Genomic DNA, 23,162 nt, shown 5'->3' with positions numbered 1-23,162 from the left:
CCATCACAAAGCAGGTCCTTGGAGCTTGGAGGTTTTTGTTTGGCTCATTGATTGTTTTTTTTTTTAAAGATTTATTTATTTATTATATGTAAGTACACTGTCGCTATCTTCAGACACCCCAGAAGAGGGCATCAGATCTTATTATGGATGTTTGTGAGTCACCATGTGGTTGTCTAGATTTGAACTCAGGACCTCTGGAAGAGCAATCATTGCTCTTAACCACTGAGCCATCTCTCCAGCCCCTCATTGATTGGTTTTTAAGAAAAGATCTTACGTAAATGAGCTAAATACCTAATAAAAAATGGAAAAAAAAAAAAAAGAAAAAAGAAAAGATCTTACTATGCCTCCTTTCACCTGGTCTTTCCCCCAGCAGACAGGAAGTGGGTCTCCCTCCCTGTTCCAGTGTCCTGTGTGTTTGCCTGTTTGCCCTGTTCCCTTCAGACACGGATGGCATTATTGCCCTTTTTTCTTTTTCCCTTTGGGGTACTGGGAGTCAAACTCATGGCCTCTTACATCCCAGATAAATCCTCAGGTTGTTCTTATCCTCACTATGTAGCACAGGACTTGAAGTCATGATCCTCCTGCCTCAGCCTTCTGAATGCAAGGATTACAAGCGTGTACCATGACTCCCAGCTAGCATAGTTTACATGCCATAGTCTTAGCAGGTGTTCTGCTCTGTACTTCAAAGCTGTGATATCCCAGATAGTCTATTGAATGTCTGTGACCAGTAGTGTTGTAGTGGTCTGGGGATGGTGGGGTTGTAATTAATAGTCCCTGTGAGATACTCAGGACAGCGTCTGATGAACAGCATCTGATGAACAGCACATGTTCGCAGTCGGCTGGAGTAACAGTAGCAGGAATGCTGATGTCTATAAAATCTCAAATGTAGGAGCTACCTCAAGGGTTAATTTAGGATAAGTCATAATATGCTAAGTCAGACATAGTGGTGCATGCCTTTAATCCCAGCATTTTGGGAGGCAGATGGATCTCTGAGTTGAAGGCTAGCCTGGTCTACAGAGTGAGTTCCTGGACAGTCAGAGCTACATAGTAAGACCATATCTTTAAAAAACAAAAAGCGGGGCTGGAGAGATGGCTCAGTGGTTAAGAGCACTGACTGCTCTTCCGAAGGTCCTGAGATCAAATCCCAGCAACCACATGGTGGCTCACAACCATCCGTAATGTAATGAGATCTGACACCCTCTTCTGGTGCATCTGAAGACAGCTACAGTGTACTTACATATAATAAATAAATCTTTAAAAAAAAAAAACAAAAACAAAAAGCAAAGGCTGTTGTAGGCGCCTGGCTTGCAGTGGACACCTCCCCTTTTGCACTTGATCCCTCGCCTGCTTTCTACAGAGGGACCTGACCTCTGATTCCATCCTCTCTTACAGCCAGTATGACCTTCGGGAGAACAGCAAACACTCAGAGGTGCTGATTGACCTAACAGAATACTGTGGCCCGATGGTGGAGGCCAAGTGCCTCACCGTCAACCCCCAGGATAACAACTGCCTGGCAGTAGGGGCCAGTGGGCCCTTTGTGAGGCTCTATGACATTCGAATGATCCACAACCACAGGTACGGCCAGCCAACACTGGGAACACCCACCCCACCCCAAAAATCACTGTATATTTCCTGCTAGTTACCCCAGTGCTGTTAGTATCCGTATAGAGTGACAGTCTTTTTAGTTACAACCATTTATCGGGGCTGGGGGCAGAGTGGGACAGGGGTAGCTTTATGTGCCATGGTGCATGCGTAGAGGTCACAGGCCCTTTCGGGAGCTAGTTCTCTGACTCCACCCTGTGGGTCCTGGGGAATGGAACGCTGGCCATCAGATTTGCAAGCTAAGCCGGTTTAGCGCCCGAGTCAGGCTTGGTTTTTGTGTTTTCCTCCTCCTGCTCCCTTTTCTTGATTTTTTTTTTTTTTTTGAGACAAGATCTCTTATTATGTAGTCTTTTTCCTTCTTTTTCTCTGTGTGCCCCTGGCTGCCTGGAACTCACTCTGTAGACCAAGCTAGCCTAGAAACCACAGATCCACCTGCCTCTGCCTCCTAAGTGCGGGGATTAAAGGCGTGGATCGCCACCGCTGGGTTTTGTTTATATAATCTTGGCTGGCCTAGAACCCACTATGTAAATCAGGCTGGCCTTGAACTCATAGAGATCTACTCTGCCTCCCACGTACTAAGATCATGCCAGCATGCCTGACCCCAGAGTTAGGGTCTTACACATGTAATATTTTGTACATACAGTTTTGCTGATTATGATACTGGGATAGATCATGCGGCCTTGTACGTGCTAGACACGTGCTCTACCACTGAACTACATGCCTGTCCCTATTTTATTTAAAAAAAAAAACTGAAAGATTGGGGCTGGCGAGATGGCTCAGTGGTTAATATTTTTGGTTCCCACGTCCACTTGGCAGCTCCCTACTCTAGCCACAGGGGATCTGGCTGCCTCCGGTGCCTGCACTCACATGCTCAGACCCTCACTCAGACAGAGTCACAGAATTTTTTAAATAAAATATATATTTAAAACAGAAAAGGAGGGGGCTGGTGAGATGGCTCAGCGGTTAAGAGAGCTGACTGCTCTTCCAAAGGTCCTGAGTTCAAATCCCAGCAACCACAGGTGACTCACAACCATCTGTAACGAAATCTGATGCCATCTTCTGGAGTGTCTGAAGACAGCTACAGTGTACTTACATACAATAAGTAAATAAACAAACAAACAGAAAAGGAAAAGTCAAATCGAGAATGGTCGCACACTACTGCAATCCCAGCACTTGAGACGTAGGGAGAGAGGATCAGAGGTTCAAGACTGTCCTTTTCTACAGAGCTGAGTCTGAAGTCAGCCTCCGCTCATGTGACCCTGTCTCAGAGAAAGAAGGGAGAGAGGGCAGTCTCTTGGGAGAATGCAAGCATCCTTCACAGCCTTGGCTATCCCTGGCCCTAGGACAGGTCTAGCCTGCCCTACTTTCACTGGTGGCTATGTCCACAGCCATCTAAAAGAGCAAACTTGGAGCCACTTGTAGCAGGAAGAAAGACAACTTCTGTCCTTCTGTACCTCTAGGGACATAACCCTGGGTTTTCTCTCTGGAGTGTGATCCAGCTAGCCAGGGATAGCTAGCCAGTTTTAACCTGTCCAATTTTCCGTCCATCAGAAAGAGCATGAGGCAGAGCCCTTCCGCAGGCGTGCATACCTTCTGTGACCGACAGAAGCCCCTTCCGGACGGTGCAGCGCAGTATTATGTCGCAGGTAGGGCCCAGCCTGGCTCTTGCCAGGACCTTGGCTCTTTCTGGGACTTCTGGGGGCTGGGGGTTGGGGGTTGGGGGCTAGAATCAGGTGGGTCTAGACTTCTTCTTCACTCCTCATTTTGACCAGCTGTGTAACTGTCAACAAATCACTTAACTCTGAGGAGTTTCTTCTCTTTAAAAATGGGATTGTAATCCCAGAACTCGAGAGGCTAAGACAGGAGGCTCAAAATCGCAACATTAATCTGAAAGAGCTAATAATAAAATCAGTCTGGACTTCTCAGCAAGACCCTGTGTCACACACAAAATGACCGAGGGCAAGCCTGAGGCTGCTGACCTGTTGACTATCCTGAGGCTCAACACTTGTAGCTAGCTGCCTCCATGCAGTCGGTGGCTAGCCTTTCCCATTTGGCTGTCTTTACACCGTGCCCTGGCTCTCTAAGTAGGGGCTGAAGTCTCATCCTAGGGTCGTGTGCTCTTCTTGGCAGGTCACCTGCCGGTGAAGCTGCCTGACTATAACAGCCGTCTGAGAGTGCTGGTTGCCACCTATGTGACCTTCAGCCCCAATGGCACAGAGCTGCTAGTCAACATGGGAGGAGAGCAGGTAGGTCCCCTGCCTGGTGAGACTCTCACCCACAGTCCCTGTCTTGGCAGATAAAAGTAACATCTTCTTTGTAAATGACATGTGACATGTGAGGGACCAGCATTACCCTAACCTAGCCTTCTCTTTAGAGAACTAGACAGACATGGCATTTTGGTTAAGAATGCTCTAGAAGGTCTGCAAAGTGGCTCCTCAGGTAAACATGCTGTTCATGCCAGACAACCTGAGTTTAGTCCCCAAACCCTGAGGCAGAAGAGAGAACCCACTCTCCAGCTGCCCCTCTGGGACACTTTTTATTCCCAGCACTTGGGAGGCAGAGGCACGTGGATCTCTGAGAGTTTAAGACCAGCCTTGCTTACATAGTGAATTCCAGTCTAACAGGAGTGATGGAAAACAAACGGAAGGAAGCGATCCTGACATCCATGAGCACTGTAGTGTGTGCTTGCCGGGATTCCCGGTACACCACACGCTCACAGCCTAATGAAGAGGACTAGGGGTGTTAGTCACTGAACAGAGTGCTCACCTAACGTGCACAAAACCCTGAGCTTGAGCCCTAGCACCACACAAGCCAGGAAACAGGGATGGTGATTTGTGCCTTCAAGTCCCACTGTGCGAGAGGTAAACACCAGAGGATCAGAAGTCAAAGCTTATCCTTGGTCATACGCCCAGCAGAGCTCTGGAACAGAATAAGCACCGAGGCGCAAGCACTCAGATAACAGATGACACTTGCTGACTGACAGGAGAAAATTGGCAGTGTCTCTTTTAGTAGCTTCCCTTCTCTGAGACCTCATTTTTCTCATCTATAAAACAAGATATTTGCACCTTTGAGGATCTTTCAGATTTAAATATGTGCTCCCAGGGAAGGTCCAGTGTCAGCAAGGGCTTTGTGTAAGTCACATAGCCCGCCCACCCCAAGACTCAAAAGCCTGGAGGACTTTCCTGTTTAGAGTTCCTTTCATGGTCCCATCTGGCGAGCTCTATGGCTCCGTGCTCAGTGCTCACTGGGAGTTGAGGAGTCTGATCTTGAAAGCTGCCCAGATCTGACCGAGGCTTCAGCCACATCCTTGCCTCACGGCCTCCATCTCTCCCCAATCCTAGGTGTATCTGTTTGACTTGACTTACAAGCAACGGCCATATACCTTCCTCTTGCCTAGAAAATGCCACTCCGTGGGTAAGTTCTCCCTTGGGGAACCCATGACGGGGTGGGTGGAGGCTTGTGTACTTATGTCCCTCTGAGGAGAAGCCCACTCGTTACTCTGACCTGTGTCTACACACTCCAAAAGAGAAGATCTCTACCCTGGCCTTATCAGAAGGATAGTCAGACGGGTCAGAGCTCTGTCCAAGGCTTATGGAAGATGGGCCCTTCCAGTGCCCTGGCTCTTAAGCACTTGAGGTAGCTGCCCTTTCCCTTCTCACCCTGGTTCATGGATTTCTCCCTGTGGCTCACAGCTGAGCCCCAACCTCTTCTCCCCTCATTCCCTCCCCGACCTCAGCTGTGGGGAATGGCAGACAGAAAGGAGCTGTACCCTCTGTAGCCAGCAGAGGGCGCACGGGCTTTTCTTTATTCCACTGCCTGCCTGTCCTGACTTGTTTTCTGGGACTGGATCTGACCTGGGAGAATAGTCTCACAGTGGAGCCATCAGGTCCCATGATGGAAGCCAAGGGATGCAGAGAAGTGAAGCCCTCCTCCTCAGGCATCACTCTTACTTTCTTCTCATTCTTCCAGAAGTCCAGAACGGCAAGATGTCTACTAACGGGGTGTCCAACGGCGTGTCGAATGGCCTACACCTTCACAGCAACGGCTTCCGGCTGCCAGAGAGCAAGGGGTGCATCAGGTGAGGCCAGCTGACCTCAGTGGCCTTCAGTCTCAGTGACAGTGTGTGGACGGGGAGATAAGCATGCCCTATAAGCCTGTCTTCGTGGCGCTGGAGAGAGACTACTCAGCAGTTGAACACTGGCTGCTCTTTCAGAGGACCCAGCTTCCATTCCCAGAACCTATACAGCTGCCATAGCTGTCTGTAGCTCCATTTCCAGTGGATCTAGTGCCTTCCTCTGGCCTCCTCAGGCACTGCACACATTTGGTGCACAGACATTGATAGAGGAAAAACATCCATAATACAAAAATCTCAACAAAACACACACATACAATGCATGTATGCATGTGCACGCACACACACACACACACACACACACACACACACAAACAAAAAACCCTCCCTCCTGACCTCAACCCAGTTGTGAATCCCAGATGGTAGAGGTTGGGCCAGAGGGGCTTCTTAGAGGGCAGCTAGTGTTCCAAAGGCAGCTTCTATCTGAGAGGCTGCCAAACATACCCAGATTGAAGTTTGTCCTTCTGCCCCAGCCCTGGGGTAAGGGTCCAGAGGCTAGCTGCCTCTGAGTATTGACTTGGTCTCCCATGCAGATAATCCGTCCCATTACAGTAGTTCCCATTACAGTACATCCCTGCCTCTGTTCTCTTCCCACCCCTCTGTTGTCTCGTCCTTGAGACAGACTTTTCCCATAGGAGGAAGTAGAGTGGTCACAAGATTAGTTCAGTGCAGATGAAGGTGGCACCAGTGGCTGTCACCCGAACCCCAGCATTTGGTTGGTAATGGCTTTCCTGCCGCTCCTTTACTGGCTCAAAGCACTTGGAATTATGCATATTCTTTCATGGTAATAGATAATGGCCCAAGCTCAGCATGAAAGTGGCCCCATCTCCTAGATGGCAGTGAGGTGCCAGGGTCCACAAAACCATGCGTGGCCCTTGGGTAGGGCTACTAATCTTTAAGTGGTCTGACTTGGCTCTCCTTCCCTCGCAGCCCCCAGGTGGAGCTGCCCCCATACCTGGAGCGTGTGAAGCAGCAGGCCAATGAAGCCTTCGCCTGCCAGCAGTGGACCCAGGCCATCCAGCTCTACAGCCAGGCTGTGCAGAAGGCCCCGCACAACGCTATGCTCTATGGCAACCGAGCTGCCGCCTACATGAAGCGCAAGTGGTGAGTGGGAACCGCAGGGGTTTCTCGGTCAGAACAAGGGCTGAAGCACCTGGGCCATGAGACCAAGTTGCTAGGGCATCCACAGAAGGTGGCATTGGCATCCCAGCTCTTGGGGCCTCTTGAACATAGGCCCCCTCCTTTCTACCTAAGGCTGAGGTAGCACAAGACATTTAGTGTGTGGGAGGGAGATTCACACGTTGCTTTGTTATAAGGTGTGAATGGAAGTAGGGATTAAGAGGGGTGGTGATACTAATTACTGGAGAGTTGAGGCTTGGGTTGGACTTTTGAGAGAAGAGTGGGACCTTGATAGATCCGACTGCAGAGCTTGGAGAGCTCATTTGTACCTTTATAAAATGAGTCTGAGGCTGAATGGCCCTGCAATCTGCTTTCTGGGTTCTTACACCCATCACTGGACCACATACGAGCTAGACCTCAGACATACACTGGCCTGTGATAATGGGATAGGCAGGTCAGGATCCTAAGATGCCCCACATCTGCAGAGATCATCAGTGTCCCAGCCCTGCCTGCAGCACCATCAGACAGGCAGGCAGGCAGACCCCATCCCCCAGCCAGGGCCAAGACTAGAGATGGATAGAGCTGGGCCCACAGCCATTTCTGCTCCGTCTGGCATCCGTCGGCTCTGCCCAGACAGACAGGCCAGCTGGTGTGCCATCGTCTGGCTGAAACTAGGCAGGCCTGGGGAAGCTTAAGGAACCCACTCAAGTCAGCAGGATGGGAGTGGGGGAGATGCCACACACAGAGCAGTTAGCTGAAGCCTCGGGACTTTCCCCAGGGATCAAGGGGCACCCACATTCAAAAGAGGACTATCTGGGGCCCAGCCATCTGAGTTGTGTCACCTCTGTTACACTGGTTGGGTAGGGTGTGACAACCCCTTCATCTTGACTTGGCTGAGAGCTCAGCTTCGTGTCTGTATTTTTGCTGAGAGAAGTTGGTGATTTCTGAATTCACAGCTTGTTTTCTGAGTTCCCACTGTGTGCTAGGTACTGGGGAGACAGAGTTCTATCACTCTGAGTCCCTGTGCCCCAGAGTGCCCAGCCACTGAACGAGAATAAACTCTCTGGCATAGTTCGGCATGAAATAGGAAAGATGCAGGAAGCAGTAAGTCTTGGAAATGGTCAGGTATAGTGCTGTGGGTTACCAAGAAGAGTTGAGTCACCTCAGCTCAGGATCAGGGAAGCCTCAGAAAGATGTCGTGTCTGAATGGGCTCTAAATGTGGGCAGCTCAGACAAGGAGATGAGGGGGAGGAGAGGACTGTGGGGAAGGACACTGCAGGGAGAGGAAATGGTGTGAACAAAGGCGTGGGGGCGGGGGACTGACTGAAGAGCCTGCCTCAGAACAGCAAATCCATTTGGCTGGAGCAGAGGGTTCTGGAAAGGACTGGCAGGGGATGAGTCTGTGAGGTAGCCTGGGGCTTGCCTGGAAAGGGCTTGGAATGCAGAGGGTGGCATTTGGCCTTGATTCAGTGTGTGATGGGCAGCTACTGGAGAGCTTTGAGCGAGGACGTGCAGAGGGCTGTCTTTTCAGGGAGATTGATCTGGCAGTACATCTAGGATGGGTGAGCCCTGGGGCCAGCCTGCTCTTTTTTTTTCCCCATCCCCACATGCCTGCCAGTGACCCCTAGAATGTCACGTTCTGTCCCAGGCCAGCCTCCCCAGGGCTACCATCTGCTCCTGGAAACAGACCACCCTCTGGTTCCTGGCTGGTCTCTGGTCTGGCTCTTGCTAGGAGCTCAGAAAGGGGCACCTTGCAGGCAGTAACTGGGTTTCCAAACAGCGCCTGCTCCTTCGTCATAGGCACTCGTTCTGACGCAGAGCACACCATCAAAGCAGCTCTGCTTCCTGCCTGCCCCACATTGCTTAGCTGTCGGTTAGAGTCTTAAGTGGCTACTCCAAGGGCTGGGTGCTCCTCCTGACTGTATGGCGAGAGAGGTCAGGAGACACCTGTGACCTGTGCCCTTGGTGAAGGGACCCTTGGCATTAGTGAGTGCTGCTTGCTGTAAGCATAGTAGACCCACCCCAGCCCAGTAGGAAGCGGGGAGGTTCAATCCCCAGCATTGAAAATACAAACATTTACAGGTTTCTAAAGGGGAAAGTGACTCTCATTGCTGCTTGGCTGTACAGATGAGAAACCAAATTGGGTTTCTGGCAACAGGGAGGTGGGCCTGGAAAAGAGGGCGTCTCCCTCTACCCCTCCAACAGAAAGCCTACACTCCCCTTTATCCATACTTGTCCATTGGAGAAAAGAGTAGAGAGGATTTGGAGCTCCTGGTGTGCACAGCCCCCTCACCATCAGCTTCCAGAGAGCTGACTTTGCCAGACAGTCAGGCCCCATCCTCCAGCCCCAGGAGGTGGAGGCCACAGCTGCTGCAGATCAGTCAGCCAGGACAGAGGGGGGTCTGGCTGAGGGCATGCTGGTCAGACCCTGAGTCCCTGGCCTAACACTTCTGGCTTCTCCAGGCCACAGAACTGTCCTTGAGGGCCCCCTGCCTTGGACATAGCTTTGAAGACCAGCAGGGGGATTTGAGGAGGTGGATGAAGGAAAAGAGAAGGAGGGCTTGGGGAGTCTGCGGTGGGCAGGATGCCAGGCCTTCTGCTGCAGAGCTGCGGGTGCCTGAGGTGAACAGTGCACAGTTGCAGCCTACGCCCAGCAGAGGGCAGCCCGACACTGCTCTTTACTCGCCAAGCCTCAGGCTCCTGGCTTGAGCCTCAGCTTACTCCTGCTCCCAGGGAGGGAGCAGTGGGCTTCGCCAAGGCTTCATCTCCTTATCTCCTCACCCTGAGGGTTGTCAGAGATGGCCTAGAAGTAGCCACAGAAGATGGTGGGAACCTTGTATCTGCCACAGGGCCTCTCTCACCTCTAAGCTATGTTCCTGTACCTTCTCAGGGACGGGGACCACTATGATGCCCTCCGGGACTGCCTCAAGGCCATCTCCCTAAACCCTTGCCACCTGAAGGCACACTTCCGTCTGGCCCGGTGCCTCTTTGAACTGAAGTATGTGGCCGAGGCTCTGGAGTGCCTGGATGACTTCAAAGGGAAGTTCCCAGAGCAGGCCCACAGCAGTGCATGTGACGCATTAGGCCGGGACATCACAGCTGCCCTTTTCTCCAAAAGTGATGGTGGTGAGTGTGTGCCCAGGAGACGCAGCTGTCCGTTCCCTACCCAGAAAGGCCCTGGCGCTTTGATCTAGAAGCCCTGGTTTCAGATGCTGATTATGAAACTCCATGGACTTAAGACAGTCTGACCCCTGAAACTCACTTTTCATGGCTGAAGAAGGAGACGGTCAGCATCTCCCAGTGAAACTCTGTTGAAAGTTAATGTTAGCATTCAAGGCACCAGGTAGAGCCCAGTCAGGCTGTGTGAGCTCTAGCTGGGCCTTCCCACCTGTCCCCAGACGGGCCTTGGCAGAGCACACTGGGCAGAGGCAAGTGCTGTTTGTTGTCTTTGTCTCAGTCTGGCCATGGGCAGCAGGCATGGTGTCTAGGACAGTGCCTTAGTTCTCAGCTTAGCTCTACCAGGTCGAACTGTGTGGCCATGGATCCAGCACAGCCTCCAAACCGGTCTTGTCTGCAAAGGGCACACCAAGCCTTCCCAGTGCCTCTGTAGATTTGTAGGACGAGCTGGGTCATGGTGACCAACTATGAGAGTCTCCAACTATGAGAACTATGTGGGATAGATCTCACTGGAGGCAGATAACTAGCCACGGGATTCGCTCATTCCATGAGTAGTGTTCAGGCTGACGCCAGCGATGCAAATTCCTACGGACTTCTCTTAGTTCTTGGGAGTAAACCTGGGGGCAGATGGCCTGGCATTGCCTGGTCTGGGTTGGAAACTGTAGCACAGGGGTAGAGGAGACACTGAGGGGGGGGGAGGGAAGGGAAGCCTCCCACCTCCCTCACATCTCTCCTTCCTCACCTCTTTCTCATCTCTCCTTGCTTTCGGCCCCAGAGGAGAAGAAGGCAGCTGGTGGTGGTGGTGGTCCAGTTCGCCTTCGAAGCACAAGTCGCAAGGACTCCATCTCAGAAGACGAAATGGTGCTACGGGAACGGAGCTACGACTATCAGTTCCGCTACTGTGGGCACTGCAACACCACCACGGATATCAAGGAGGCCAATTTCTTTGGCAGGTCTGAGGCCCTGAGCAGGAGGAGGGCACACATCCCAGTTGACAGCAGGGTTTGAGGGGTTGCGCCACGTGGGAGACATAATTTGAGGGTACTCGTGGTCTGGCACTGCCTCTATACCCTTAGGTTCCTCCAGTAGCCTCTGTTTGTTTGTCTGTACAGTGAAAGCAGCCACACCACTCGTGGAATCATAACAGACCGGGCTGAGCAGCATCAGTGCTGTGTTGGGAAGTTCCCTCTGCCCCTCCCCACTCTGTCCAGTGGCCCAGAGCTTGCTGGCTTTATCTGGACACTTGGAGCTTTTGTCTGCTCCTGAAAGGGAGGCTAGAACTATGAGGCTGGGCATCTGAGACCGTGCCCTGGGGACTAGGGGACACAGCCTGTGTTCTCAGACACTCCCACCCCAAACCCCACCCTTGCTTTGTTTATACCCTTTGGACTTACATCCAGAGGGTCTCTCTCCAAAACCCCCTCTGACTGTCAACAGTGTGAGAGGCCTATATTATGGATGAATGGACTTAGGATTTGCTAGTCGGCGTCCAAGAAGTTTTGGAGAGATAGATACAAGAGATGGCCCTACACCAGTGAGATAATAATGACCTCGTGGATACTGTCGTGCCACATTGGAGGGACCCAGACAGCACTGATGTTGGTTTTTTGTTGTTGTTGTTGTTCTGTTTTGTTTTTGTTTTTTGAGACAGGGTTTTATTGTGTAGCCCTGGCTGTCTTAGAACTCACTCTGTAGACCAGGCTAGCCTTAAAATCTCAAGAGATCTGCCTGCCTCTGCCTCCCAGGTGCTGGGATTGAAAGTGCACCACCATGCCCAGCAGCTGATGCTGGGTTTTCGTACAATCATGACTGGTATATGCAGCTTGGAAGTGGGAACTCATTTGCTTAGGAGAGTTCTGAGTCGAGGGTAGCCCCTTGACTGTGAGGAACTGAGTAGTCCCAGGCCTCACCCTTTCCCTCCAGCCTTTCCCTCAGCCTCAGTCTCCCTCCTGACCTCCCGTCCTTTGCCCCTCACCAGCAATGCTCAGTACATTGTCAGCGGCTCTGATGACGGCTCCTTCTTCATCTGGGAAAAGGAGACCACCAACCTCGTCCGAGTGCTGCAGGGGGATGAGTCCATTGTCAACTGCTTGCAGCCCCATCCCAGCTACTGCTTCCTGGCCACCAGTGGCATCGACCCTGTTGTGCGACTGTGGAACCCACGACCAGAGGTGAGGCCACAAGGAGCATAGGGCCTGCTTGGAGCTGGGCTTCAGTGCCAGGGAAGGGAGGGCAGCCGTACAGGCTAGAGACTGCCAGGAAAGATAAGCCGCAAAGTGGGAGCCCCAGGCCCTAGGAAGCTCTAATGCAGTGGACGTTTCTGGGGTGAGATTGGCTTTTGCATTCTTGGGGCGTATCCTTGAACTAGCCTTGAAGGCGAAATGCCCGTATACCAAGAGCAGGTGTGCAAGGGGAGGAACAGAACTAGACCAGCCTCGTGTGGGAACACCTCAGGCTTCATATGCTACTGCGAGGGGTCCTGCAGAAGCTGTTAAAGGATTGGGGGTGGGGGGTGCGTAGACTTTGGAGTTGATTGCTTTGCAATCTTGGGCACAGAGCACTTAGGCCAGTGTGGCCTCCTCTGCTCTCAATGCCAATGGGCAGGTAAGCCTTCCAGAGACAGCTAGCAGACTGAAGTCCACATGGTGGGTCTCAATAAATCCAGGACCGGTTTGCTGTAACTTTTATAAAGAGGACCCCTTTCCCTGGGGGAGAAAGTGTAAAGGGATGTTAGAGGTGGGGGACAGCCCAGCCCAGGTGAGGCACCCCCTGGCTTGTATTCCTGCAGCCACGCTTCTCCCCATGTGCCTAACCTTAGATACCCCAGTGTGCTCTTCTTACATGGCCTCATATATTATATCCCAGTGTGTGCCTCCCTCCTTAGCCCCTATGCATATGCCACAGCACTTGTGCCTCCCTCATGCCTGTCCCTCCACCCTGGTCCCTCCACCCTGAGCTCACTAGACCTGCCTTTTCTTGACAGAGTGAAGACCTCACAGGCCGAGTTGTGGAAGATATGGAGGGTGCATCTCAGGCCAACCAGCGGCGCATGAATGCCAACCCCCTGGAGGCGATGCTGCTGGACATGGGCTATCGGATCACAGGCCTGAGCAGCGGGGGCGCCGGGGCCTCTGATGACGAGGACAGCGCAGAGGGCCAGGTGCAGTGCCGGCCCAGCTAGACCCTCCTGGCCCCAGTACCCAGCCCTGTGCAGGAGATCAGAGGGCTGGGCTCTGTTTTGGTTTGTCTTTCCCACCCCCATTTTTCATTCTCCCCCCCCCCCTGTTTTGTTTGTTAGTTTGACTTTGTGGGTGGGGATTGCTGCAACTTGCTGGCTTTCTGACTCTCGGGCTGATTGTCCCTTGACTGTCCCCAGCCCCAGCAGAAAAGTAGGAGGGGAAGCCCCTCCGTATGCCCTTACCTCCTGCTTCGGTGTCTCTGGAAGGCTCTGGCCCTTCTCAAAATCCTTCAGCCTCCAGTGGAGAGGCAAGAGCTGAAGCTGTCTTTACGGACTGCCCAGCCCCTCCGCGGGCAACAGAAAGGGAGTGGAACTCCCTGCTGGCCGAGGCTTGCCTGGCCTGTTGTTGCCACTCTCCTGACTCCCGGGCTAGCTCCCCTGTGGTCTTTCCGGAAGGTCCCTCCACAGCCACCAGTGTTCGGGTGGAAGCATAGGAAACAGGATCCCGCAGTGGCAAGGTCAGGCCACCTGCCTGGGGGCAGTGGAGCTTCCTCCCCCGCTCCTGGCCTGTCCTAGGCTGTCTCGCTGTCTCTGAGGGCCTTGCCTTTCCTACAGTGTGACGGGGTGGGGTCCCTCCCTCCCCACCCACCTGCCCATTCGAGTCCTTACGCGCCATGGCCGCTCTCCTGGGGCGCTTCTCGGCCTCACTGTGACCTTTCTGCCAGAGCTCCCCGCCAGGCCTACCCTGCTGAGGTGGCTCTTCCTAAGGACCCTTTGCACCCTCTCCGCCCTCCTTCCCACCCACATGCTGAGCCGCCACAAAGACCAAAGAAGTGATGGCTTTTCTCTGTCCCCTGCTGCTCTGGGGGGAGGGGTTGGGAAAGTCCTTAGCTCAGCCATCCCCCCTCAGCAGCCCCGAGCTTTACACTGGACACAGCGGCCACTCCACCACCAAGCCTCCCTCTCCCTCTGGCCCCTTGGTTCCTGCTCTGGAGCCGGGAGTTGGTTCATGCCAGCCTCCCCCAGCCCTGTGTGCTTCCTCTGGGCGGCAGCCCTCCAGCTGCAGCCTCTGGGGAGAAGCAGCCTCCCTTCCCTCCCTCCCTCCATCCCTCCCTCTCTCTCCTGTCCTCTCTCCCTCCCTCACCCCTGTCTCTGCCAGGTGCCTCCTCTCAGTCTAGCTTCTGAGCAGCCCTGGAGACTGGAGGGCCATGTTAAAAGCTTTTTCACAGTTTTAAGGAGACGAGGGGGGTGAGGCTAGTGGTGGGGGGTCTGGCACCATCTCATTGCTTTAATCTCAGCGACACAGGTGGCAGCTTCTCCCCCTTCCTGCCCACCCCAGGTCCTCTTCCCACCCTCTCTCCTAGCTTGGTAATGAAGTGTATTTATTGGTGAAGGAAACAGCTGCTCTGCTGCTTCTCCTGCTGCTGGGACTTGCTCCCCTGTCTCTTCCTCATGACCTTTCTCAAGCCAGGGAGGGGTAGCGAGAGTGTTGAGCTGGGCCCTGGGGCACAAGAACTAGCCAGGGTCCCTTTGCTTTCCTGTGTTCAAGCCACCTGCCATCCCCCCTGTCCATCCTCCTGTCTCCCGCCCGCCTGCCTAGCCTGGACCCTGCAGTGTGGAGAGACACATAAGCCTTACTGTCCTCTGGGGCAGGAGCCGAGCCTTTTGTTGCTCTGCTCCCAGGAGAGTGAGGGTGACACAATTGATTAAAACCATTTTGTTCTAGCTGTGACTGGTGGCATTTGTTGGGGCCCTCCCCACCATGGCTCTGTGACATGGAGCAACCACACCTCTGCTGAGCAGAGTGAGACCTGCCTTGCATGGGTCGTTCAACCCAGCAGGCCTGGTACAAAGCCCACGGCCGGCCGATAGCTGTGATTGGACATCATCAGCTTTTACTCTCGGGCTTTCTCCCCTTGGAAATGAAGGATTTCAAATCTTGGTAGTTTTCAGATTCTTTAAACTGGAACCCAAGGCAGGTGCACATCCCGTCCTATGATCCACGGTGTGCACGGTTCTTATGTATTACAAGAAGCGAATGTTTTGCACAGTCGTGTTCACCCTTCCCTGCAGGTACCTTTCTACTGTACTACAGACAAAAGTATGTCTGTAGCCTACTACCTGGGGGTTAGTTTTAGTTTTAGTTTTGCTTTGGGCTTTGTTTTTGTTTTGTGTCCTAGATTATCTGGTGATTTCTTTTTTTAAGATTTATTTATTATATCTAAGTACACTGTAGCCGTCTTCAGACACACCAGAAGAGGGCATCAGATCCCATCACAGATGGTTGTGAGCCACCATGTGGTTGCTGGGAATTGAACTCAGGACATTCAGAAGAGCAGTCAGTGCTCTTACCCACTGAGCCATCTCACCAGCCCCTGGTGATTTCTTAAACCAGAATATTCCAGAATTTCTTGGCTCATAACAGTATCATCATAGTAATTTTTCATAGGTCCTCCTAAGCAAAAAAAAAAAAAGCTGAGCTCAATTTATTAAGTATTTAAGCTTAGGAGTTTTTATGGCCTAGCAAATTAGTTATGTTTTAAAAAAATGATACACATAAATTAGGAGACACTTTTGAGACAGGCTCTCTGAATTCACTAGGTAGTCAATAGTTATCTTTAACTTATGATCCTCCTGTCTCTGTCCCCTGAGTGCTGGGATCATGGGCATACACCACCACACCTAGTTAATGTGATGCAGTTTATTGCACAGTAGGGATGGACCCCAGAGCACTTTCCACTGAGTCACACCCTTGCCCTATCTTTTGATAGCCAGTTCCAGTTGGCATCTGTGTGCTTGCTGGGTGCTTCGAAGCCTCTCAGACTTTTATTCAAAGCAGATACCACCTCTCATAGTTCCAACTCCACATCAATTCATTTTTACTAAAGTGACTGCTAAAAACCCAAATTTGTTTTTGAGACAGGGCCACTGTATTATGTAGCTCTGGCTGTCCTGGTAGACCAGGAATCTTGAACTTAGAGATACAGCTGCCTCCCCAGTGCTGGGTTAAAGGTATTGTTACTAAAGCCAGCTAAAACCCAGCTTCTTGAAAGGGTATCGTCAAAAGCAGTGTGATGTAGTCTCATAATTAGACTGCAGGCTTCCTCAAGCTGACTGTTCTCGTAATGGTCAGTAGACTTAAAACATTCCTCTTCGCTGTCAGCACCCTGCCAGGGCACTGTAAGATCCTTGATACAGTTTAGGGGTTGCTAGTGCCACGAGAACAGTTCTACTGTGAAACTAAGAATCTTTGTGGCTGAGTTCAAGGCCAGCCTGGTCTACAGAGTGAGTTCCAAGGACAGCCAGGGCTACACAGAGAAACCCTGTCTCAAAAAAATAAACAACAACAACAACAAAATCTTTGTAGCTGTGGGAAGAGCCAAGCTGGGATAGCTGGCTGTGCCTCATCAGGTCTAGACAAAGACCCTGTGTTCCCAAATAAAGTCTCCACAAGCTTCAAGGCGTTTCCAGACTGCAAGAGAGGTGCAGTGTCCCAGGGCGAGGAAGTGCAATGCAGGGTTGTGTTTGGAGATCTGAAGTGATAGATTGGGGCTGGGGGGGGGGTAGAGATAGTGGGCTGGAGGGGACAATCCGTATCCTCAGTGAGAGACTAGAGCTTGCTCCCATGACAAGGAGCCATTAGAATTTACCAAGAGGATAGGAACAGTTATAAGCACTTGTTTTTGCAGAGAACCTAAGTTCTGTCCCTAGCATACAAATCAACTATCTCTAACTCCAGTTCCAGGGGACCCAACATTCTCTCCTGGCCTCGTGGGCACTACATATATGTGCAGACAAACACCTAGACCCACAAAATAAAAATAAGTAGTTAAGCCAGGCGGTGGTGGCACACACCTTTAATCCCAGCACTTGGGAGGCAGAGGCAGGCAGATTTCTGAGTTCGAGGCCAGCCTGGTCTACAAAGTGAGTTCCAGGACAGGAACAGGGCTGTACAGAGAAACCCTGTCTTGGAAAAACAAAAAACAAACCAAAAAAAGTAGAGTGAGTGAATGAGAAGCTGTGTTGGAATTCATAATAGACCAGAGGCTGGCTTCGAACACACAGATCCACCAGCCTCTGCTTCCCTGGTGCTGGGATTAAGCGCCACGGTGCTCAGTGAGGAAGAAAGTCTTCAGTTTTACCAGTAGCCTTCTTTTCTTAGCCATTGGTGCTCTTTTTTCTCCTCTTAGTTGATGGCTTTAACCATTTTTTTTCCTAGAATAGTTTTAGGGTTATGGAAAGTTGAGGGGTCATGGGATGACTTGATAAGATCCATGAGGACCCAGATGCAACTGTAGTCCCAGGGCTGGGGTTGCAGAGACAGGAAGTTCCTTTGCTAGTCAGAAGTGCAGCTGAGCCAATAAGCCCCAGGTCCCATAAAAAGACCAAACCCAAGGGCAGTAGAAGAGGACACCCAACATCAGCTTCTGACTATACAACATGTATGTGTGCGCACACACAATGCACATGTGTACTGTGCACAGAAACCAAAAGCGCAGTGAGTTCCGTGTGCCTCTCTCCCTGGCTAGGTCTCTGTTATATGTACCCTGAGCTTGTCTACATACTGGTCACTTTTTCAATGCTATGACAAAAATACCTGAGAAAATCAACTTAAGCCCGGGATGGTTTGTTTTGGTTATGGTTTCATAGGCTTTAGGTGATGGTCAAATGGTCCCATTGCCTTTCAGCGTGTGTGTGGCAAGGCAAACACCTGGTGGGACAGAGGGAAGTTACCCACCTCACAGTAACCAGAGTGCAGAGACACAAAGGAAAACACCCAGGGAGCTCTCTCCTCCAGTCAGGCAGCTTCTCTTAATAACCCAGCATTGATGGATTAGCTGTGGATAAAGTTAGCACCGTCAAGACCCATGTCACAGTGCCACCTTGACATGTGTGTTACTGTGAATGAGCCAGTATTGTTTTTATTATTGCCCTGTACAGATTACAGACAAATACTTACGATATATATATATATATATCTTTATTACACCGCCACACAGAAAAGTTTCACTATTGCCAAAGTGCACTCTTCACTTCTTTCTGTTTTGCTTTTTTTGGTTGGTTGTTGGTTTTGTTTTTCAAGACAGGGGTTCTTGGGGCTGGAGAGATGGCTCAGCATTTAAGAGCACTGACTGCTCTTCCAGAGGTTCTGAGTTCAATTCCCAGCAACCACATGGTGACTCACAACCATCTGTAATGGGATCTGATGCCCCTTTCTGGTGTGTCTGAAGACAGCGACAGTGTACTCAATACCTAAAATAAATCTTTAAAAAAAAAAAAAGACAAGGTTTCTCTGTGTAGCCCTGGCTGTCCTGGAATTCACTCTGTAGACCAGGCTGGCCTCAAACTCAGATCTGTCTGCCTCTGCTGGGATTAAAGGAATGCACCACTGCCATCTCCCTCTTGGCTACCTTTTTTTTTTTTTTTTTTTTTTGTCTTTAGCAATTGGGGTAGAGAGGTGGCTCATCATTTAAGAGCACTTCCTGCAGGTTCCCTGCGTCCTCCCTGGGCAGCTCAGAAACCCAGACTCCAGCTCCAGGGAATCTGATGCCATCTTCTGGGTTTCACATACATCTGCCCAACTGTCCAACAGAGTGAGACAGGTAGAAAATAACAAGAAAAGCCATGTGAACTTGAGTTCTGTTCTGAGGTTTTAGATGTAACATCAAAAGTAAGGTGTCAATGGATACAGTCGGTAGTAAGACTTCATCCAACTTAAAAACTTGGGCTCGGCAAAGGGCACTGTTAGTGAATGAAGACTCAAACCAGAGATTATGAGGAAATAGTGCCAAAACACTAGGGAAAGGATTTGAGTCTGAAATACGCAGGTCCTACATTTTGAGACAGGGTCTCTCATAGCCTAGGCTGGCTTTGAACTCCCTGATCTTTGCCTTGACCTCCCAAGTACTGGGATTACAGGTATATACCACTGAGCCCAACTTGCTATTTTTGTTTTATCTCTTGAGATGGTCTCACTGTAGCCCAGGCCAGCCTGGTACTCTCTGCAAGTTGAAGTACTGAAATTGTAGGCATGAGCCGTCACACTCCACTCCAAAGAGCTCATCTGTTCTGAGCCGGGCGTGGTAGGACATTTGTGCCTGTAGTCTCAGCAGCTGGGGATAAAAGCAAGAGTCAGGAGTTCAAGGCCAGCTTGAGCTACAAGACCTTGTCTCAAAGGTGTTCTCTGGGAGAACTCAAAGATACAGGAGCTGGAGTGGTAGTGGCTCAGTGCTTAAGAGTACTGGCTGTCGGGAGGGTATGGGGGACTTTTGGGATAGCATTGGAAATGTCATTGAGGAAAATACGTAATTAAAAAAAAAAGAGTACTGGCTGTCTTCCATAAGACCTGGGTTCAGCTCACAGCACCTACATGGTGGCTGTCAACTCTAATTGCTGGGGATTAGACTCCTTTTTCTGGCTATACGCATATCTAATCTGACAGGCATGGTAGCAGGCGGATCTCTAAGAAATTTGAGATCAGCCTGGTCTACAGAGCAAGTAACAGAACAGCCAGGGCTACACAAAGAAACCCTGTCTAGGAAAAAAAAAAAAAAAAAAAAGATGCAGAGGCAGGAGGATCTCTGAATTTGAGGCTACCCTGGTCCATATACAGAGTTCCAGACTAGCCAGTGCATCTTAGACCCTATCTTAAAAAACAGTCAACAGTCATTACATCTTTAAAAAGTCAACACGTCCCTACAGAATAGCAAAATAACAGAACACTCTCCACATCTATCAGGAGGGCTGAAACAATGGGCAATACGAAAGGCTAGCAAGGATGTGGGGCAACTGTAGCTTGATCCGTTGCTCCTAAAAAGGCAAAATTATAATCAGAAACAGGGTCCTTCTACATAGCCTAAGCTGGCTTGGAACTTCATGTAGCCCAGATTTGTGAACCTTCTATTTCAGTCTCCCACATGCTGGGATTATAAGCAGTGGCTACCACACCACTTAAGTAATATACTCACTTTTAGGGAGAGAATGCAGTTCTTACAAAGCCAAACGTAGTCTACTACACCGTCCAGATGAACTTTTTTGTTTTGTTTTGTTTGGTTTTGGTTTTCTGAGACAGGGTTTCTCTGTGTAGCCCTGGCTGTCCTGGAACTCACTTTGTAGACCAAGCTGGCCTCGAACTCAGAAATCCACCTGCCTCTGCCTCCCAAGTGCTGGAATTAAACCAGATGTACTTCTTGGCATTCACCAAAATGAGGCAAAATCATCTGTACAAAAACCACATGCCTGGATGTTTATAGATGTTTGGTTCATGTTTGTCTAAGCTGCAATCTCCCAGAGAGTACTTCCAAAGGTCAGAGGATAAACTAGTTACAAGCAGATACAACCATACAATGGAATCTCCCTGAAGGGGTGGGGGGGGGACACACCCTTTTTCCTACACATGAAAATAAAAAAAAGCCAGGCGTGGCAAGCCTTTAACCTCAGTACTCAAGATGCAGAGGCAGGCAAATCTCTGTAAGTAACAAGAGAGGTAACAGATCTGGCCGTGTGCTGTGGCTGGCACCAGTGGTCACACTAGCAAGGAAACGGAAGGAGCATGCCAGGAGCTCAGTGTTCAAGGTCAGCAGATACAGGATCTATCCCATCTCAGGAAAAAAAAAAAGTGGGAGGGGCTGGAGACATGGCACATCAGTTCAGAGCACTGGCTGCTCTTCCAGAAGATTGGCCAGGTTCAGCACCTAATACAAGCCAGCCCCAAACCATCTGTACAGACCCAGGAGATCCCAAGCTCTATTCTGGCCTCAGAGGGTTCCAGGCTCACATGTGGTACATAGACCTGTGCAGACAAAGCACCCATAATACATATAAAATATTTTAATGTGCATGAAATAAAGGCACTGTGAAATCAGTAAAGGTGACGCATTTTACAATTCTAGCTATGGGGTTCTGGAAGGACAAAAGTATACAGACAGGAAAGAAAGGGAGATTGGTGGAGTTCCATTTTTAAAGCTCTGCACACGTGTGACTCTTCCAAAGCCCTCACTGGCCCTGCTGATAAGGCAGCCTGGAGGTTCAGATAAGCCCACGTGGCGGAAAGACACAGCAAAGCAGACATCACAAACTGATGTGTGGGCAGGTGTAGCCCCAGAGAGCTACCATGGTGCTCCGTACAGGTGATGCCAAAATGTGGTTGCAGAACCTAACAGTTTCTTAGTTCAGTGAGTCTCAGGCCTGGCCATAATCAGGACTGCCTAGGGTCTCTTAAATATTTCCCTTGTCCCCTACCCAGAGCTTCTGTATTGATTTGGCTGAAGTGGAGCCCAGCAAGCTATGTATTTCTTTGAACCTATTCATGTTCTTTCTATGGGGAAGCCAGAGGTGAGAACAATAATCTGGCCATGTTCAAACTATATGAGCATAGACAATGAATTCCAAAGAGAACGAGGAGGAAAAGAGTGAGTGGCCCCAGGCCACATAGCAAATGAAGCAATGGCTGGGGCAAAAATCCCTGATCTCTGGTTCCTGGTTAAGTTCCTTGAGTCATTTTCTAGGGACTGGAGAGATGGCTCAGCAGTTGGTGAATTCCTCTTTCAGGGAACTCCATCTCACTTCCAGCCCTCATGTGGTGGCTCAGAACCATCTGTAACTCTAGTTCCAGGGGATCCAACGTGCTCTTCTGGCCTCTAAGGACACTAAGCACACACACAGTGCACAGATAAACATACAGGCAAAATAACAAAAATGTTAAGTCATTGTCTTAGCATGCCCAAGGCCCTGGGTTTTTATCTTCACTAAAACACTACATTTTCTTATGTTAGTACTCCTGATATGTGTTTCAGCTTTTCGGTATGCCTGGCATTGGGCTGGCCACTAGCTCAATAAGAATGCACACAATAGACCTCGTTCCTGGTTCCTGATTCCTGGTTCCTGACTGTTCCTGCCAGCTCAGAGCTTCCAGATTATCTGGGAGTTGTGGAATAGCAAGTTAGGGGATTGTATTTGGCCCCTGAGCATTGGCCTTCAATGGGAAACAAGATCCCCTTAGGTACTGTTCAATCGATGTCTCCGACCGTGTGTCAGGCTCAGGCCTAAGGATAGCAATGTGGACACGGGGCAGGCAGAAGGCTGTTGGTATTCAGGGTTAAGGCAGGAAGATTGGAAAGAGACACTGCAGGGTGAGCTTAGGCTTCTAAAGCAGCAGGGATGCCCCTCTTAGACTGACCCCCAGCTTCCTGGAAGTGCCTTTTATGCTTTTTATTGTTGCACAAAAAGCACTTTTAGTAAGTCAACTTCCGCATACCAAAACCTCTTATCTGATCTAAGGGATGTCTAGAAGGAACCACCACCTAAGCAATTCTCAGCCCTGGGAGAACGTCTGGTTTGCCAGACAGGTCTCCAGACTAAGTTACAGAAAGGCTCTGAGAATCCTTCAAAGGAACAAGCCCACAAAGTCTTAGTAACAATCCCTGACAAAAGGCTGCTTCAAGCTGGACGTGGTGGCGCACACCTTTAATCCCAGCACTCGGGAGGCAGAGGCAGGCGGATTTCTGAGTTCAGAGACGCCTAGGTGCTCTCTATCCAGACTCAGGCCAAATGCTACAGAAGGCATCCCGCTCTAAGGCAGGACTGCTCTGCCCTCTGCTGCCACATTTCTTTAAAGGAGAATAAGTCCTAGTCCTAGTAAATGGTAGTTCCCCGTTTCAGTTTACTCTCTCTGTTCTTGTTATTCTCCCTTTCTGGTAGAGACAGGCAAATGTGGCTTGGACTCCAATCTGTGCTTATACCTCAGACAAGTCCATCTTGTACACTTCTGACCCCACCCCTTACCCCATCCCCCTACCCCCACCCCCGCCACTCTTTGGATGTATTCTTGCAGCAAAACGGAGAGTGTTATCTGGTTATCTTCCTTCATTGTAAGGAGGCCCTAAATGATGGTGAGCGAATAGGTGGGTAAGGGTTTTTCACTAGTGGCGCACAGTTTTAATCGCTGCTGATTAA

At 50.5% G+C, this 23,162-nt stretch overlaps 1 protein-coding gene across 6 annotated transcripts in view; it reads left to right on the top strand.

Moving 5' to 3' along the window:
* Positions 1 to 14,933, top strand: part of Wdtc1 (WD and tetratricopeptide repeats 1) — a 61,004-nt gene extending 46,071 nt beyond the window's left edge. For 4 of the 6 annotated variants that reach the window (XM_006538744.4, XM_006538743.3, XM_006538746.1 and 1 more), the window contains 10 exons: positions 1,393 to 1,575; positions 3,154 to 3,248; positions 3,733 to 3,848; positions 4,944 to 5,016; positions 5,572 to 5,680; positions 6,665 to 6,838; positions 9,744 to 9,979; positions 10,806 to 10,983; positions 12,009 to 12,201; positions 13,014 to 14,933. In XM_006538744.4, the coding sequence (XP_006538807.1) occupies positions 1,393 to 1,575; positions 3,154 to 3,248; positions 3,733 to 3,848; positions 4,944 to 5,016; positions 5,572 to 5,680; positions 6,665 to 6,838; positions 9,744 to 9,979; positions 10,806 to 10,983; positions 12,009 to 12,201; positions 13,014 to 13,211 (1,555 nt within the window). In that variant the 3' untranslated portion in view covers positions 13,212 to 14,933. The remainder of the gene's footprint in view (positions 1 to 1,392; positions 1,576 to 3,153; positions 3,249 to 3,732; positions 3,849 to 4,943; positions 5,017 to 5,571; positions 5,681 to 6,664; positions 6,839 to 9,743; positions 9,980 to 10,805; positions 10,984 to 12,008; positions 12,202 to 13,013) is intronic. The other 2 variants (XM_006538745.2, XM_030253467.1) reach the window with 1 other exon arrangement.
* The last annotated feature ends 8,229 nt before the right edge of the window (positions 14,934 to 23,162 follow it).

The sequence above is a fragment of the Mus musculus genome, chromosome 4 (genome assembly GCF_000001635.26).
Source record: "Mus musculus strain C57BL/6J chromosome 4, GRCm38.p6 C57BL/6J".
In the NCBI taxonomy this organism is placed as follows: domain Eukaryota; kingdom Metazoa; phylum Chordata; class Mammalia; order Rodentia; family Muridae; genus Mus; species Mus musculus.
The sequence above is the reverse complement of the archived record's forward strand: the minus strand, read 5'-3'. Positions and strand labels throughout refer to the sequence as shown.